Source organism: Sardina pilchardus, chromosome 3 (genome assembly GCF_963854185.1).
Source record: "Sardina pilchardus chromosome 3, fSarPil1.1, whole genome shotgun sequence".
NCBI lineage: Eukaryota > Metazoa > Chordata > Actinopteri > Clupeiformes > Clupeidae > Sardina > Sardina pilchardus.
The window spans coordinates 19,286,069-19,305,841 of NC_084996.1; the positions used below are offsets into that span (position 1 = coordinate 19,286,069).

Below are 19,773 nucleotides of genomic sequence, written 5' to 3' on the forward strand. Positions count from 1 at the left end.
AAATCAAACCGCTAAAGACACCAATTTTCTTTGTGACTGAAGAATGTATCGTAAATAAATAAATGTTCTTCCTTAAATGCTAGAAGGCATAAGTATTTGACCCCCTATGTTAAATCCCCATAGGAGCAGGAGGATTTTTAAATATGTTTTTATTTTTAAAGGCCAGCTATTTCATGGATCCAGGATATTATGCATCCTGATAAAGTTTCCTTGGCCTTTGGAATTAAAATAGCCCCACATCATCACATACCCTGACCATAGCTAGAGATTGGCAAGGTGTTTTTTTCCAGTTGGCCTGTTTGATCGAATGAGCACTGGAAAACACAAATGATGATTTTATATTCCTCTTTTTAGGCAACTTTAGCATGGTATCAAATACATGTCCTCCCCACTGTATATTTTTTTACAATGCGATAATTAATCGATAATAATATAATTTTTACACATTGCACATTTAAAATTAATCAGATTATTTAATCCATTGATGTGTGGAAAGTTACCCTCTAATGCTCCTCAGTTTGAGGCTCCTACTAGTTTAATATGTATTAAAGAAATTGGGGGCACTATGGAGGGTCACATATTTCGTGTTGGCATGAGGATAGACTTCAGCTTTAATATGTTCTTGTTGTATCCAGTTAAGCAAGGGAGTGAGACGCTGCTTGACTGGGGCTAAAATGGTACCCAACATTTAGAGATTGAAGTTAAAACAAATCTATAAGACTAAAGACTAAAGAAACAAAACAGAAACAGTGAGTACACACGTCTGTAAAAACTCACATCAACATCAAGTGAAGAAAAAAAAAGGTGTTTTCTAAACAAATTGAGCTGATGAACGGTGGAGATGATGAATGGGGTAGTGATCAGTGCAACAGCTGGATGACTGACCGTGAGAATTATGTCCCAAAGCCTTTACCACTGCCATACAGTACCAAAGAAATGAAGACTGAGTTTACAGAAATGCTTACTCTTAGAATCGATGAGTGGTCGGGGAGTTTCCATTGTGCATAGGTCAGCAAGGAATCACTTCTGCACGTTCCAAAGAACTAGCCAAGAACTTCAAGGGAACATTGTTGTGTAAACCACAATTTGACATATTTACTCCAAGCCAAATTACGAGAATTTTCAATGCCTCTATAATATTCTTATATGATGATTTTGTTTATTAAATGCTTACCATGCTGATATTTTACTTCATAAATCCAAAATGGCAGACGTCAGTGGATATGGAGTTGTGATCTCTGGAATATCTGTTAAATATCATTATTCTACAAGAGGTACAGTATACACTACCAGTAAAAAGTTCGATTTCACTGCATTACAGACAAAATACCAGCTGAGATCATTTGCATTTTATTTATTTATGTATTTCTTTGTTTGTCTATTTCTTTTCAGAGGACATAATGTGCTTATAACAAAAGGGTTCTCCATGTTCAATGTTTTCCCAGTTAGCATTTTAAAATGATATCAAATTAGTGAACAGAATGTTTTTGCTATTATTTATTTTATTTATTATGTATTACCTACTTCCTCCTCACTCACACACACACACACACACACACACACACCTGACTGCCCTCCTACTCAACCTTAACCTACAGTAACTCCTCACATACTGTACTCAGCACACTGGTAACCCCCCCCCCCCCCCCCCAACACACACACACACACACACTCTGCCCCTTACCAGCATCTTATTAAGCCACATACATACAACACACTGCCCCCCACCTCTGAATCATCAGTATGCCATTGCCCCACACTGCTCCCCCCAACACACACACACACACACACACACTGCCCCCTTACCAGCATCTTTAAAGGAATACTTCACGTTTTTTCATATTAAACTGTGTTATTCCCTTAACTAAGACGAGTTGATATACCTCTCACGTTTCATTGCGTGCACTCACTGGCTCTGGCGCGCGGCGCAAATTTGATAGCACTTATCTAGCCAATGCATTCATTAGGATCCAAACAGAGATGAAGATAGAAGCGACCAAACACCTCCGCTTTGCGTCGGGCTCCAGTTCGCCTTGTCGGTCCTTATTTTCCCGATAATGACCAGCATTCTATACATTATGCCTTACATGAGAGAGTTAGGTGTAGGTGTTCAAAAAAACAATGATTCAGATGCAAGTTAGTAGCGATTAACAGTCAAGGCCAATAACAGTTTCTCATGTTTATATTTTGCTTTCTTCCATCAGCACTTCTCCTTTGTATTCTATCTCTGACAGGTAAGGAGTCGCAACACACATATTATAACATCAGTACAATATAGTAAAATTCATTTCAAAGCATTTTATGGGGGTTTTGTATTAGCTATACTGAGTCATAGCCATACTCAACTCTTTTCAGATTTGAAGTCTGATACTGCATGATTGGAACCTGATTAAGGAGCGTCTATAGACCTAACCAATCAGAACAACAAAATAGTCTATCTGTGAATCCAGTAGGGAGAACAGCCAAACCATCTTTCTTCCCAACAGATGCCTTCACTCTGTTTTCTGATCTTTTTTTAAGTTACTGTATTGTGTTGTCAATGTTCCTGCCACTCTCCACTGTCCTAGCATTAAAGGCATTAAAAAAAAACAAAAATCTACTATAACTGATAGATTATCATAGTAACTAAAAGTACTAAAAGTATGACCCCCATGTATGATGTAATACAGTCATATGAGTATGCTGACTATATTCTCTCTCCCATTCTACACCCTGCAATCTGTACTTGTTACAGGAGATGCTGTTAGGCTGGTTGGTGGGAGCACTAATTGCTCAGGTAGAGTGGAGGTGTACTACAACAGCCAGTGGGGCACTGTGTGTGATGATAGCTGGGACATGAGAGATGCACAGGTGGTGTGTAGACAGCTGGGATGTGGAGGTGCTGTCTCTGCCCCCAAAGAAGCCCATTTTGGCCGGGGGAGTGGGAACATCTGGATGGATGAGGTCAACTGTACTGGTGCTGAAAAATCCCTTACAGAGTGCTCCCATCGTGGAACGCATAACTGTAGCCATGGTGAAGATGCTGGTGTGGTGTGCTCAGGTTAGTCCCCAATTTGATGTAATACTTAGGGCTGTTGATGCTCTAGTCTACAGCTTGGTCTTATAGTGCTCATCGACATTTTGCATCCATATTGTACTTACACTTAAGAAATTACAAGTTGGCCACTGACCCTAGCTCATTACTGTACAACCTTTGTCAACTAACGCCACAAGGTGAATAATGCTTCATGCATAAAATCCTTCACTAATTAGTATGTTATGATGTAAAGGTTCTCACACTTTACAATGTTGTACACACTGCTTGGCTGCCCTATACAGTACTTTGTACACACACATTTCTTTATATTTCGCTCAAAGGGGGTGCTTCAACTAACGGATATAGTATCAACAGATCAAAAGTTGTTAGCCAAAAATACATTGGTAAATTGGCCTCTGAGTGAATTGTCCAAGCTGATTATGCCTCTTTTGTGGAGTAGTGCCGGTGACTAAAGCTCACTTGTGATCCAATCTGTAGTGTACATATTATTCAACCGTTTGAATAATAGATATGAAGCAGGCGATACATATTTCTACAATTTATTTTATGGTGGTGTGTGTAATGGTGCTGCTGCCCATTACAGCAAGTTGATTCACACAGGAGCTAAATACACAACACGCACAATGTGATTTACAAACACACTTTATTTGCATACAGGACTAGTCGTGATCCTGGCTTTCAGGGTGGCAACTGAGGGTTGAGTAGTCTGATTTTCACCATACTAAGCTCAATCTTTTAAGATTGAACATTAGTCTGGCGAGCATGCGCTTTGTTTCTCCTGCACTTCGCGTCGCTTAAGTTTCGGTTTCGGCGCGTCACCGGCCAATAGCGTGCCAGGACTAGAGCATGGACGTTTCTGATTGGAGGCAAAAATTCTGGCAGTAAACAGAGGATTTTGATCTGCTCCTGTCCAGCCTGAGCTGCCGGGCGAGTTGCATTTCACTTCCTGGTCTGGGGACTGACAAAAGACCCGACGGGAAGTCGCGAGGGACATTTGAGCTGTATGGCATGTGACATCATCAACGGGCAAAGGTCAAGTGTACAAGACAATGGGGGTGTTTGGGGTTTTTAAAATATATTTGCTATGTGCTGAATTAGCGACTATTGTAATTGTGTTGCATTGTGAGCTGTGTAGTTTGGAGTGTGCTAATGAGTATGTTTATTGAGTTATGTCCATTTGGTTAGTTAATTGATTTACAGTTTTTCTCAATTGTTTACACACAATTTCTGGTACTTGAGACACAATTCCAGTAATATGTAGCTCATGCACCAACCTCCTGAATCGATTCTGCTGAACTATAAGCACAATTTCGGCTTTACACTCAAATTGCAGTTCTATAACACACTGTTTTCAAAACACTACACACAATTCTGTGCATTAGACACAATTTTCATGAAGAAAATCTCTTGTTTTCACAAAGAACACACTGCCATTCAAATTCTAAAGCTAACTGTCCTACCATGCACACTGACTCATCAGATGGGCAAACTCCTGTCACACAGTCTTACAATTAGCAATCAGAGCTTTAGTATTACAGTAGTAGTACAGGCAAAAGCAGAGCCAGAGGAGTGAGAGTAAGAGGAGGAGGATGGGGAGGCCAAGGACCGTAATCTCTGATGAGATCCGAGCCACTAGAACATTGCAGTGCTGCGTATCAATACAGTACAGTACCGGACAGTACAATACAGCTCAATGAGCACAGTAGTACAGTATTGCCTGTGGGCTGTTCTGTAGGACTGTAAAAATAAAGTATGTTTCAAGTATTTGGGGAAAGTAATCCTACTTTGTATTCCTACACAGTTTACAGTATTTTACTATTTGTTTGGCAGCCGAAAGATTACCAACACAAGGGCTTCTGTCTCCTGAACAGGAAACTGAAATCATGAGCATTGTCCTAGAAAAAACGGCATAACAATACGGAAAATACAAAGAAAAATAATAGAAAACAATGAGATATTTCAAAATATTGATAGGGTAAGCATATCAACTTACTGTATCAGCTTATCTACTGTTTGTAGTACTGTTTGTAGTGTAACATTGAACAAAAAAAGGCCCAAGTCATTATAATGAATGGAGAAGAAGTGTTTTCAATTCATCGCAGTGTTTTACACTGCGCACATCAGTGTTTAACTGGTCCTTGTAAATGTCTTGATATATGATGGCTTGTGTGTGTCTCTTGAGAACAAAAGAGCATTTTGAGGAGAAATTACATTGTTTTGAAGGTAAAGTGTCATTTTGCAGGAGACTTGTGGAGTTTTGCCCATTGTGTGTGTTGTTTTGGATTTGTGTGTAGAGTTCTGAGAATATGAGGCATGTTTTCAGAAAATGTGTGTTAACAATCGAGAAAAACTGTAATTGCGATGGTTCAGGCCAGGGCTTTAAAGTCTCTGGGGGGGACTGGGCGAGGAGAGAGGTAGAATGGTCTGAGGTGAGCCACTGTGCACCTGCTCATAGGCATACTCTGTGCAACTATTACCTTATAATTGAAGGGGATTTGTGTAAGTTCATTTTGCTATAGTTTTGAGAGTTTAGTGATTGATTTGGAGCTATTGTTTGGAGCTTTGGTTTTTCTTTTCTTTTTCCTATTTTCTCCTGATGGCATGCTAGCTGCTACAAAATTGGAAATAAATCGCTGGCATTCTTCTTAACATCAACACGGTCTCATCCCGATCACAGTGTGCATCTATATTTATGAATGTTGCTGCTGTCTCCCCTGCAGATAACAGCACAATATCTGGTCCAGTGATGGCTGCCATGATGAAGATCGGCACCAGGATCATGAGGGGTCAGGACTGGAAATGGGAAAATCAGGTACATAACCAGTACTGTGTGTGTGTGTGTGTGTGTGTGTGTGTGTGTGTGTGTGTGTGTGTGTGTGTGTGTGTGTGTGTGTGTGTGTGTGTGTGTGTGTGTGTGTGTGTGTGTGTGTGTGTGTGTGTGTGTGTGTGTGTGTGTGTGTGTGTGTGTGAAGCGTGTGCGTGTGTGCGCGCGTGTGTGTGTGTGAGAGAAACATTGAACATCTACTCAAAATGTGTATTTGAGAGTGCATGTACTTTCTTTTGTGATAGTTTGTTTGCTTGTTTGTTTGTATGCACGCACGTGTGTATTTGTCACATATTTCAGGATGGAATCCCTCCTGGTCTGGGCCTTGTGATTGGTTCACTGAGTGAGAGCGGGTGGATTCGTGTGAGGTGGGACAACGGCCATATAAACTCGTACCGCATGGGCGCTGAGGGAAAATACGACCTCAAGCTAGCCGAGCCACTGCCCTCTGCACTGCCCTCTACAGAGTCCCCTATACAGCCCTCTGCACTGCCCTCTACACAGCCAGCCACCGGTCAGCACCACAGTCTCAGTAAACTCACCTTCACTACAGCTCTGCAGATCAGTCTCAGAGACCAGACACCTGCCGCTGCTGCTGCTAGCATGACGTGGTCATACAGGATAAAGGATCATTCTTTAGACTCTTTTACAGTTTTTTTCAATCGCTAACAAGCATTTGTCCATTCAGTTGACACATTTTCAAAACTCTAAACACAGTTAGCACAGCATCGGTCTTTTGTGGCCATACCATTCACACATTTCATGTTGTTTTCACACAGTATGCAGTCAGTGAATACATTTTCACAATGCTTACATTTACTTAACAGACAAACTATACCTCCCAACAAAATAATGGATCGTTTTTGCATTATTTTCGAATGTTAACACACAACATCCCACAATAGTTAAAACAATATTCCAAACCTTAGATACAGTATAAAAACCTCTGCTTCTGCAATGTTATCAATTCAAAAGCAATATATCTCAGCTGATAATAAACAAACAATCGAATAATTGACACACAGATGATTTATGTTGGGTAAATTGGGCCAGCCACAGCTGATTCCAGTCTATCTTAGACTCAGTGGCAGGGGTTATTTCTCTCTATTACATTGACACTTACACAGTAAAAAGAGGAGGTGATGTTTTTGGCAGAAACAGAAAAAGACAAATGCTGTAATGTCTGGACGGGGAAGAGTAAGAGTAAGGGGCCCAGGGAGAAGGTCCAGTGAGAGATGCAGTGAGAGGTGCAGGAGCACTGAGAGGAGCAGGTGCAGAGATTAGACACAGTAATATTGTGCTTTTTTTTGTTCACCCCCTTTTTATCTGGGCCTTTTGCTGTTGATTTTTTGTTCAGAATGCTCTTGTGTTTCATGGATATTTTGTTCACTGCAATGCTGTAAATGCTTTCTGTTCTATCATAGTCTACTGTAAACAGTATTTATACTGCACCTCCTGTAGGTCTAGTGAACAGTAAAATAAATAAATAAAAAAAAAGATTTGCTTTTTACTGGAATGCATTTGATTACATCTGGACATACAGTTCCCAACCAAGACATTTAGTGTAAAATGCTGGATTGCATGTTTTGCATGCAAATACCTGTAAAACTGAAACATAAAAGTCTATGCAGTTTTTGTAATGTCAACAGTAGCCAGTATTTTTAAACCTAGTGTACTCTGATTGACTGCATGTATCTTGTGAAGTGAAAACAAGCTTCATTCTTTGACAAAATAACTTCATTTTGAGTCAGGTTTCCAGTGTTTTGGTAAAGTTAGTGTGTGCAGAGAAATGACGAGTTAGTGTATATGTAACAAAATGTGATGTAACAACATGGAATGTGCTTTTGAGAGGAAAATTATCTGTGACAGAGGGCTCTGTCTAGCTCACGTCACATAGTTGTGCGAACTACTGCTTTTACCGCGGGGGTGCACACCCAACGTTATTAGCCGGTACATGATAACGCACATAAACATAAACAACGCATATGAACATTAGCCGACACACGGAACACGCACATACAAAACATTGCACATGAGACTCGTGTCGTTTCTCCCAGTCACTCCCGGTCACGTTACATAGCCATTTAATACAACGTACATGAATAAACATACACTTACTTTTTGGGAGCGCTCTACGTTTGTCTGTCGTATGTCTTGTCTGTTTTTGTCTCTCCTTCTCATAGTTTAGTTTGTCATAGCCATTGTGTGTAATTCCTTTCAGCGTTTGTTTGGAAGGTTTGAAGACTGCGCGCGCTGCCATGACAGGCCAACCAGAGCGATAGTAAATGTGGGCTATTTCAGTGTGGTCTGGCCTGCGCAATGCAGTGTGGGAATGGGCAAATCTATGGGTAGAGGGGTGCTTTGGTGAATAATGAAATTAATGAAATGAAAATGTATAAGTGCTGGTAGATTGCTAATGAAGCTATGCTAATGAAGTGTATTGATTGCCAGTAATACTGTCCTTGTGTTATTTATGAATTATAATGTCCATGGTACTTAATTGATTTATCTTGTGAATTGGTGCAACCTGTGGGAGGGGTTGAGCGTTCAAAAGAGGGGCTCTGATTATTCTAGGGAGAGTGAGCAGAGCACCAGCTCAGGTAACTTTGTGAGACAGACTGTGGCTGTAGTGGTACACAGAAAAACGTGTTGCCTTAAACTATTGAATTCCTTTTGTTTGCTTTTCTTAGTTTAGTAAAGTATTTTGTTTCTTTAGTATATATATTTTTTATTAATCATTTATATTGTTGGCCAGCATTTTTTGCATTCTTCAATTGGACCATTTGGACTTTTGGGTGCACTTTAAAAATAAAACACCTTGCACTAAAGTGCTGTTGTGGCGGAACCTGGATTATTTTGAAGAACCTACAGCTGAGCTGGATGACTCTGTGACATATGGTGTCAGAAGTGGGATGGTCAGCCACACAAAGTGCATCCCGAAAACCCCAAGATGGAGAAAATGACTGCGGTAAAAGCTGACGACCAGTGGGCCGATGCTTCCGAGGAGCAGTTGGAGCGATCACAACCAGATGTACGCCCAAAGATGACCTCTAGCACCCCTACAGACCACCGCCCTAAAGCACACTTCGAGGCAGCAGGAGCAGCTGCCGAAGCAGCAGTGCCAGAGGCTCCAATGTTTGAAGAAAGAGCTATCAGTGAGGTAGCAGGCTTAATGAAGCAGTTCCTGACCACACAACAACGGCGAGAGGAGCGTTTCCTGGCAGAGATCCGTGGCCTGGCTATTCATATCGTTCAAGGGCAAGATGGAGACCAACAGCCACCACACACAGCCCCAGCAATGTCTGCAGCATCAGAGAGTCCAAGGCTGGGCCTACCCACACCAACTGCACGTCGACATCCTGGGGACAGAGAATCCAGTGCAGATACCTTCTCTGGGGCATGGCCAGTACTAGGACCTCGCTCATTGCAGTCCGAGAGGGTTGTCCGCAAGGAGCCAAGAATGCCACTCTTCCAGGAAGGTGAGGACATTGAAAATTATCTGCTTCGGTTTGAGCGCATGGCCAGAACCTGGGCGTGGCCAGAGCAAGACTGGGCGTGTCGCCTAGTGCCACTGCTGACAGGGAAGGCCCTTGCAGCCTACACAGCAATGGACGAGGAGCAGTCCAACTCCTATAACGACCTGCGAGAGGCCCTGCTGGAGAAGTTCGACATTGCACCAGAGACGTATCGTCAGCGCTTCAGAGACTCCACCACACCACCGGGAGAGACCCCTACTGAGACCTACAACCGCCTGAAGCGTCTGTATCGTCGCTGGATACGCCCAGAGCAGCATTCCAAGGAGGACGTCGGAGAAATGGTTATCCTGGAGCAGTTGATCCGGGTCTTGCCTTTTGACGTCAGAACCTGGGTCAAGGAGCATGAGCCAAATGATGGGAAAACGGCGGCAAAACTTGCGATGCAGTACTTAAATGCTCACGGGAGGGGCCAGCAGCGATCTCAAGCACCACTACGACCTCAAGCACCACAACGACCTCAAACACCACTTCGACCTCAAATGACCAGAGACGCCAAGGACACGTTGGATAATAGAGGTACTGTTGGTGGGGCTGGGGGAAAATGGGACAATGCGCGTAAATCTCAAGAGTTGGTGTGTTTCTATTGTCAACAGCCAGGCCATAAGGCCGTTGTGTGTCCTGTGCGGAAAGCTAAATTGAATGGATTCTGTTATGTACCAAGGGAGGGGGACAGTCTTTGCAGGGATGAGAATGTTGCCGATGTGAAACATGAAATATTTGTGAATGGACAAGCTGTTAAAGCACTGATTGACACTGGGAGTTCTGTGACCCTTATAAAGAAATGTTTAGTGCCGACAAACAGTGTAAGCTATGCAAGTAAGATGGTTGTGCAATGTGTTCATGGGGACAAGAAAGAGTATCCTACAATGGAGATAACGGTGACTGTGAATGAACAAATGTACTTGCTTAATGTTGGTGTGGTGGAGGGTTTACCAACTGATGTGATTTTGGGTAGAGATTTGCCTGGGCTGTCAGAACTTCTGGGGTCCGCTGATAGGGGTGAATGCAAGAATGTCCAGGTTTCGTGTGCAGCCGTCACCAGGGCGCAGACTCGTGCAGGGCTTGAGCCGTTGCCAGACTTGGTAGACTTGCCAGGCAGACTTGGCAGACTTGCCAGACTTGGTAGTCTGTGTCAGAGCGGATCCAAAGGCCCTAAAAAGTCACGCCAACAACGGCGCCTGGAGAAATACTTGGGTACACCGCTGGTAAAGCCAGAGACAAAGGGGCTTGATGCTGAGGGTTTGTGGGAGGTTCCAGACAACATTGGGGCTTTGCAATCTGCTGATGTGTCACTGAAATCACTGTTTGAAAAAGCAAATGGGAAAGGGGCTAATCATAAGGGGCCAGATGGGGAATATGTTCTGATTGAGAATGGAATACTGTATGTGGAGAGTGGAAATGTCAAGCGTTTAGTGGTCCCAAAGCCTTGTCGACCCCTAGTCCTTCACCTCACACACTCACTTCCATGGGCTGGTCATTTGGCCCTACAAAAAACCTATCTTAGGATAAGTTCTCGTTTCTTTTGGCCCTCTATGTACTCCGATGTACGTACATATTGTTCCTCCTGTCCTGTGTGTCAAAAAACAGGTGCTGTGCGTAGGACTGACAGAGTGCCGCTGAATCCTTTGCCTGTGATCACTACCCCCTTCCAACGCATTGCCATGGATGTGGTTGGACCCCTGGAGAAAAGTAGCGCTGGGTACAGATTCATCTTAGTCATCTGCGACTACGCCACCCGGTATCCAGAGGCCTTCCCGCTCCGATCAATCACCACACCAAAGGTCATCAGTGCTCTCGTCCAGCTATTTGCCCGAGTCGGTTTCCCTAAGGAAATACTCACAGATCAGGGGACGAACTTCACGTCGCGGCTGATGAAGCAGCTCCACCGGCAACTGGGCATCAAAGCAATTCGGACCAGTCCCTATCATCCGCAAACGGACGGACTTGTGGAGAGATTCAACCACACCCTCAAGACCATGCTGAGGAAGTTTGTCTCGGACACTGGGAAAGACTGGGATAGATGGCTGCCCTTTCTCCTGTTCGCCTACCGAGAGGTACCCCAGGCCTCCACAGGTTTCTCTCCATTCGAGCTGGTCTATGGCTGGCAGGTTCAGGGCCCGTTGGATCTGCTGAAGAAGACGTGGGAGGGACAACCAGCTGCTGAGACAGAGGTGGGGATTGTCCAATATGTCCTCCGGATGAGAGACCGCCTGGACCAGTATCGAGAGGAAGCTGCCGAGAACCTGCGGAAGGCGCAGAAGGCCCAAAAGCTCTGGTACGACCAGTATGCTAGACACCGTGAGTACCAGCCAGGCCAGAAGGTCCTCCTGTTGCTTCCCACCAGCGCTAGTAAACTCCTTGCGAAATGGCAAGGACCGTTTGTCATCACCCGGAAGATGGGCCCAGTCACGTACGAGGTTCACCACCCTGACAAGGGGAAAGCCACCCAGGTGTACCATGTAAACCTGATAAAGGAGTGGAAGGAGATGAAGGAGCCTGAGGGAGTACAAATCAAGATGACTGACGTGGAGACAAAGGAAGTCAAGGTGATGATGGTGCGTAAAGTAGAAACAGATGAGGAGGATGGGTTTGATCCGAAGACATGGCAGCAGTCGCAGGAAGTCGACCGGTCAACACAGCATTTGGAGGGAGAGCTGAAAGAAGAGCTCTTGGCAATCTTCAACAAGGTACCAGCTTTGTTTCAGCCTAGGCCGGGCTGCACTGGCGTGTTGGAGCATAAGATACATCTGAAGGATGCCACCCCAATCCGACAGCGTCCCTACAGAGTGCCAGAAACCCTCACCGCTGGACTGAGAGCAGAGATCCAGACTATGCGAGAACTGGGAGTCATTGAACCATCCACCAGTGAATGGAGTAGTCCAATTGTGGTGGTCCCAAAGAAGGATGGGTCTCTCAGGATATGCATGGACTTTAGGAAGCTTAATGCGGTGTCACAATTTGACGCATATCCAATGCCTCGGATAGACGATCTGTTGGAGAAGATTGGCCGGGCCCGATACATCACTACGCTGGACCTCTGTAAAGGCTACTGGCAGGTGCCACTAGAGGAGAAGTCGAGGGAGTATACAGCCTTCAGAACTCCGGTTGGACTGTTCCAGTTCACCGTCATGCCGTTTGGACTCCATGGGGCACCAGCCACATTCCAACGGTTGATGGACAGGGTCCTTGCGGGCTGCGATGACTGCTGTGCTGCTTACTTGGACGATGTGGTCATCTTTAGCCAGTCTTGGTCAGACCACTGCCGTCACCTTCAGAGGGTCCTCCACCAAATTCAAGATGCCGGGCTTACTCTGAATGTCCAGAAGTGTGAGTGGGTCAAGGCTGAAACCAAGTATCTTGGCTATCTTGTTGGCAACGGGGAGGTCCGGCCACAAGTAGACAAGGTGGAGGCTATTCAGAACAGCTCTCGTCCTTGCACCAGGAAACAAGTTAGATCCTTCCTTGGCCTTGTTGGTTGGTACAGACGATTTATCCCCAACTTTTCCACCATCGCCGCACCCCTGACTGACCTCACCAGCAAAGCTGCCAAGAATCCTGTTGTGTGGACTGAGGAGTGCGAGAGAGCATTCGCCACCTTGAAAAGATGTTTATGCTCCTCACCAGTTCTTCAAAGTCCTGATTTCTCCCAGCGATTCCTTGTTCAGGTCGATGCTTCCTCTGTAGGGATTGGTGCAGTCTTGGCACAAGGGAAGCCAGGGGAAGAGCGTCCAGTCCTGTATCTGAGTCGAAAGATGCTGCCCAGAGAGCAAAGATATTCGACCATCGAAAAGGAATGCCTCGCAATTAAGTGGGCCCTGGACAGTTTGCGGTATTACTTGCTGGGCAGAGAGTTCGACCTGGACACAGACCATCGGGCCCTGACGTGGATACAGACCATGAAGGACCATAATGCACGGGTGACAAGGTGGTATTTGGCCTTACAGCCCTACAGATTTAACATCCGACATAAAGCTGGACAGCATAATGTGATCGCTGACTATCTATCCAGATTGCCGATGCTCGCCAATCTAGGAGAAGGGGAAGGTAGTGTGACAGAGGGCTCTGTCTAGCTCACGTCACATAGTTGTGCGAACTACTGCTTTTACCGCGGGGGTGCACACCCAACGTTATTAGCCGGTACATGATAACGCACATAAACATAAACAACGCATATGAACATTAGCCGACACACGGAACACGCACATACAAAACATTGCACATGAGACTCGTGTCGTTTCTCCCAGTCACTCCCGGTCACGTTACATAGCCATTTAATACAACGTACATGAATAAACATACACTTACTTTTTGGGAGCGCTCTACGTTTGTCTGTCGTATGTCTTGTCTGTTTTTGTCTCTCCTTCTCATAGTTTAGTTTGTCATAGCCATTGTGTGTAATTCCTTTCAGCGTTTGTTTGGAAGGTTTGAAGACTGCGCGCGCTGCCATGACAGGCCAACCAGAGCGATAGTAAATGTGGGCTATTTCAGTGTGGTCTGGCCTGCGCAATGCAGTGTGGGAATGGGCAAATCTATGGGTAGAGGGGTGCTTTGGTGAATAATGAAATTAATGAAATGAAAATGTATAAGTGCTGGTAGATTGCTAATGAAGCTATGCTAATGAAGTGTATTGATTGCCAGTAATACTGTCCTTGTGTTATTTATGAATTATAATGTCCATGGTACTTAATTGATTTATCTTGTGAATTGGTGCAACCTGTGGGAGGGGTTGAGCGTTCAAAAGAGGGGCTCTGATTATTCTAGGGAGAGTGAGCAGAGCACCAGCTCAGGTAACTTTGTGAGACAGACTGTGGCTGTAGTGGTACACAGAAAAACGTGTTGCCTTAAACTATTGAATTCCTTTTGTTTGCTTTTCTTAGTTTAGTAAAGTATTTTGTTTCTTTAGTATATATATTTTTTATTAATCATTTATATTGTTGGCCAGCATTTTTTGCATTCTTCAATTGGACCATTTGGACTTTTGGGTGCACTTTAAAAATAAAACACCTTGCACTAAAGTGCTGTTGTGGCGGAACCTGGATTATTTTGAAGAACCTACAGCTGAGCTGGATGACTCTGTGACATTATCCATTTGGACAATTGTGTGTTGTAGGTGAGAGTCTGTGTTTAGAGTTTTGAAAATGTGTCAAATGAATGGACAAACGCTTGTTAGCGATTGAAAAAAACTGTAATCTGTTCCTACAAGGTTTCCGGTTGAAACCTTGAAGACCAACACAGATACTTTGTATTGTAAATGAATCAGACTTTACCTTAATAATCTACAAAATATCAACTTTAAAGCTACATTGTGTAGTTTTTCTGAGTTGATTCTTAGCAAAAAAACGTTTTCTTCCAAAAATATGTGCTCATTCATGTGTAATTACTTCCACTGACAAATCAAAGTATTCTTGTCAGCGTAAAATCTGCCATTCAGAATACATACGAGTGATTCGTCTGTATGGTGACAGCCATGTTTTGGCCCCCATCTTTAGAATACATTAGCCAAGGAGGGACATACAGTACCTAGCCTGGCTCCACCTTCCTACATACTTCCGCTCAATTTTTATTGCCCTTCAGTACGTCGACTGGGTCTGCGGTGTATTCGCTGGTTTTCGCAAAACAAAAATGTGCAGGTCCAATCAGTAAACAGAGGGAGTAGCTGAGAATGATGACGTTGAGGTTGTGGGCTAGTTTGAGCAGGTCAAGTCACAACCAAACGTTAGCAATTGGTTATGGCAGATCTGAGTGGCTCTGGGCATATCCAATAGTTTTAAACATCAACAGAGTATCCGCATTCAAGGAGGTTCACGCTTGGCAATGGAAAGTGGCCAGACTCTCTGTACATTATGAATGTACGAGAGTATGGCTAGGACATACAGTACCTGAAATTCTAGCTCTTTTGAATTTCTTGGTCAGTTTCCGAACAACAGAGTTGTGCTCGCGGCTGCTGTTTGGAAACCCCTAACGTTGAATCACCAGGGGCCTCATTTATAAAGGTTTGCGTAGATTCCACCCTAAAACATTGCGTACGCACAAACCTTGGAATTTGCGTACGCACGAAAATATTCTGATTTATAAAACCATGCGGCGCACAAGTTTACGCAGGCGGCTGTTTATAAATACCAATTTGAGTTGAATTGTGCGTGCGTGCACGAGCACCACACTCCTCCCATTGTCGTCCCACAATATCCCATAAAAGGTTCATGCAAAACGATTAATGAATATTCTAACATTTATACTGATCATTTTATTGGCTGTCGTTGTAATGATAGACGTCACATCAATCTGAAGAAGGAAGTGAGAGTTTGCCGACAGCGATATCACATTTGACAAGTGTAGCCTACCCCTGTGGAAAAAGTATAGGCTACCGAGTGATATAATTCTGTATAAAACTTAGTAACCGTATCCTACGTTTTGCCATGTATTTGGGCTCATCTTATAGGCTACAGTGCACCATAGCACCAACGTGCAAAGTATTAAATTGTAGGAAACAAATACGCTTATAATAATGCGTGGACATTATTTTATGTCAGATGGGTTTCTGGTTGTCTCAGAATGCCTTGCAGTCTAACAACCTGTGGCCCAAATGAGAGAAAAGACGTAAGGTTAGTGTAGCGATGCTTGCACGGTATGCGTTAATAGAATACAAATTGTAAGAGACTTAGGGAAAATGCTTTATGACCTCTTATTATTTTAGGCGCCATTTGGTTCAAGAAAGCAATATCTCCGTACACATCCGTGGGTCAGCCGAAATCAACAGAAAATAATTTGCATTAATTCGAATGAATTTCGCATTAAGGTAGCCTGCGATCATGAACTTTATTACCTCCGTCAAGGAGGTTATGTTTTCATCAGGGTTTGTTATGTTATGGATGGAATTGTCTGAAATGACCCTAGGAAGAAAATATTGGGAGTGATCTGAATCAGTCTGATCCAGGCGGTTATGTTTTCGCTTGGTGAAGATCTGTGCTCGCGGAGTAGGCTACTTTTCTAGTTTAGACTAGCAGTGCAAGTAGCATCGCACAGTTAGGCTACTGAAAACGTTTGTGTAGATTTACAGTGTAGGCCTATTTGTCGGCAGCCTTGGTTACAAACCTCATAGCCTGTGATGTGAATGAATGATAGTGATCACGGTAGTAACATAATGAAATGTTGAAGTGTTGACCTTTTTAATCCCCTCTGAGCTTTATTTTGTGATTTCACCATTAGATGTCGCTAATTTTCAAGCGTGAAAAACTTTGCGTAAGCTTTACGGACGGTCGAAAGGATGCGTAGAAATGCGCATCTTTTCTCGCATAGATTTTCTTTATAAATTCCGACGTTGACGGTGAAAGATGCGTACGCACATTTCAGCCCCGTTCACGCTACTTTTTTGTGCGCATAGCAGCCTTTATAAATGAGGCCCCTGATGATCTCTGACTCTTCATACGGAGATAGAAAACCATGTTAGCATTATCTTGAACCACATCTGAGTCTGTTGCAATATACCATTTCACCGCTGGATGAGAGAATTTCCCCCCAAGAATTAACCCAAGAAATACACAACGTACAACAGAATTTTTAAATATTTTGTTTGTACACAAATTACCATTAGCTCAATGTCGTTTTCTGTGCCACCGGAAATGCCTTGGCTCGAGCCACGCTGAAAATGTGTGCATTCTAGAAATATGAAAGATGAAAAATGTTCACCTGACAAGAAACGTGTTGGAAGCACATAATTTACGCAACGCACTTGCCACGTCGGTGGTCTGAACAAGGGATTGTTCAGTTTGGCGACGTGCTGTGTGCGTTGCGTGTCTGTTCCTTAGACGCCAAAAATACCAAAATAGGCTCCGGTTCTATTTCTAGCATGCACACATTTCCAGTGCTGTAATGCAGCTGACACACAGTCGCCACTCAAGCGGTGTGAATCAGCCGTTAGTGCTCAGCTGCATGATAAACTTCAAAACTTCCGTTTTAAAGAGTACAGTTTTAAAGCGCAGCTCAGCTAGCGAAATGCTAACTGGTAACCATGATAGTAACCCTTTGAGTACTAAAATATCCCCAATAAGATGTAATACTGTCATATCAGTGTGCTGACTATATTTTCTCTCCCATTCTACACCCTGCAATCTGTACTTGTTACAGGAGATGCTGTTAGGCTGGTTGGTGGGAGCACTAATTGTTCAGGTAGAGTGGAGGTCTACTACAACAGCCAGTGGGGCACTGTGTGTGATGGCGCCTCAAGATGGCTGCCTTGTGTGTTTGTGCACTGAGAAGCGGAACTAGAATCCACTAAATATCTCTTTTTAAATCTGCAATCCGTTGGATAGTGACAGAGTGCTTAACTGGCAATTTCCTAAGGATCAGTTTAATCACAGTATTGTTGTTTTCTTAATGAAACAGAAGAAATGCCACCTGTTCAGAGATATACCATGGAATTTCTTAAGAGCCTAAGACAATGTTCTCTGGAAAACCCACAGCTGAAAAAGATACTAAGCCAAGAGGGGGTGCAACGGACATCAAAGAAGAAACGAGGATGTAGAGGGGGTAAGAATACCATGCGCAAGATTAGAACTGTTGTTAATAGAAGATGTGACCACATAAGACCACGGGTTGAATCCTGGATAACTATGGACAAATCACAATCAAACCTAATCAGAGTAAAGACAGTCTACAATGGACAAACCAATCCCAGCATGTTACCAACTTTCTTCATGTCAAATCCCAGATCCCTTGTGAACAAAATTGATGAGTTACAGCCCATCTTGACTAAAAATCATATAGATGTGGCTGCAATCTCTGAAACTTGGTTTGCTCCCCACATGCCTCTGGATATGTTGGACATTGATGGCTATACCTTGTTTTCCAAATGCCGAACTACTCGTCGTGGTGGAGGTGTAGCACTGTACATCAGGGACAACATCTCAACATATCCTCTCACCTTTATCAGTGTGCCTGACCATCTAGAATGCTTATGGCTAAGAGTGAGACCCCTGAAGCTCCCACGACACATATCTTCCATTGCAGTTTGTGCATTGTATACTCCACCACAATCACCACATCAAGATGAGCTAATTGAACACTTAATAACCTCACTTGACCTACTCCGTACAAAATATCCAGACATTGGACTAGCAATCCTTGGGGATTTCAATCACCTCAAAGTGCATAACATCTGCCTTGATAACAATCTCTGTCAGGTCGTTCAGAGCAAGACCAGAGGTGAAGCCATCCTTGACATGATTATTACCAACATGAAGGCGTCGTATGAGAAGCCTGACATCCTCCCTCCCGTCAGCTCCAGTGACCACAACTGTGTTCTCTGGCGCCCAAAAGCAAAGCTAAGATCCTCCCCTGAGTGCACAAAAAGGGTTGTGCGTCCTATAAAAGAGCCTGGCTTGACTGAATTTGGCAGGTGGATTACTTCACACCCATGGCACGAAGTGAAAGAAGCGGTTAGTACTGAGGGAAAAACAAATGCTTTCTATAATACCATATTACCAAAAATAGACAGACACTTCCCAATGAAGACAGTGAAACTATATAACTCGGATAAACCATGGATCACCCCCAAAATCAAACACTTGATCCACCAGAGACAGAAAACTTTTAAGACTGGGAAATCAAGTGCCCTGGTCAGGTTCTACAGAAACAAGGTACAAAAAGAGATACATAAAGCAAAGAAACACTTCTACAAGTCTAAAGTGGAAGGCATGGATAAAGCCACCCCAAGAATTTGGCATAACAGAATTAAATCAATGTACAAAACTGTGAAAAAGGAAGATAGAATAAATGCCCCTGAGATCAACCCCAATGACTTTGTGACAATTGCTAATGCAATAAACACAACATTTGTAAGAGTATCACAATCCCTCCCACCTCTTGACTACTCGGCTCTACCTGCTTTTTTGCCATCACTTCCATTGCCTACCATACCAGTGTGGGATGTGCATAGGAAACTGTCCACCATCAACTGCCACAAATCCCCTGGGCCAGATGGGATTCCACAAAGCTTACTGAAGGAGTTTGCATGTGAGATCAGCATCCCTTTCTGTGATATTATTAACCAGTCCTTCACTGAAGGGGTGGTCCCTAGTCAGTGGAAGGAGGCTATTGTGGTACCTATCCCCAAAACCTCTCCACCAAATATTGATGAACTGAGGCCAATTTCACTAACAGCCCAACTGGCCAAGTTATGTGAACAGTTTGCTTCAAATTGGATCATGAGTGACATTGCACCAGACCTAGACGCAATGCAGTTTGGCAGCAGACAGAATTGCTCCACAACACACTACTTGGTCAGTTTGATGGACTTTGCCTACAAGACATGTGACAAGCCGGGCTCAGTCTGCACCCTAATTACAACTGATTTTGCAAAGGCCTTTGATGCTGTGGAT

The 19,773-nt window shown here is 43.7% G+C and overlaps 1 protein-coding gene across 1 annotated transcript; it reads left to right on the forward strand.

The window, feature by feature from the left end:
• Nucleotides 1-1,265: 1,265 nt before the first annotated feature.
• LOC134076983 (putative HERC2-like protein 3) lies at nt 1,266-7,365 on the forward strand. Its single transcript, XM_062532310.1, has 5 exons — nt 1,266-1,274; nt 2,205-2,234; nt 2,735-3,040; nt 5,758-5,849; nt 6,162-7,365. Exons 3-5 carry the CDS (start codon nt 2,836-2,838, stop codon nt 6,528-6,530), a joined length of 666 nt encoding a protein of 221 aa, XP_062388294.1. The 5' UTR covers nt 1,266-1,274; nt 2,205-2,234; nt 2,735-2,835; the 3' UTR covers nt 6,531-7,365.
• The last annotated feature ends 12,408 nt before the right edge of the window (nt 7,366-19,773 follow it).

Excerpts from the sequence above, each read along its gene's own strand:
- LOC134076983 (XM_062532310.1), top strand. The coding sequence starts at position 2,836 with ATGAGAGATGCACAGGTGGTGTGTAGACAGCTGGGATGTGGAGGTGCT. Across the intron at positions 3,041-5,757 it reads TGCTGGTGTGGTGTGCTCAG|ATAACAGCACAATATCTGGT; the intron begins GTTAGTCCCCAA and ends TCTCCCCTGCAG. Across the intron at positions 5,850-6,161 it reads ACTGGAAATGGGAAAATCAG|GATGGAATCCCTCCTGGTCT; the intron begins GTACATAACCAG and ends CACATATTTCAG.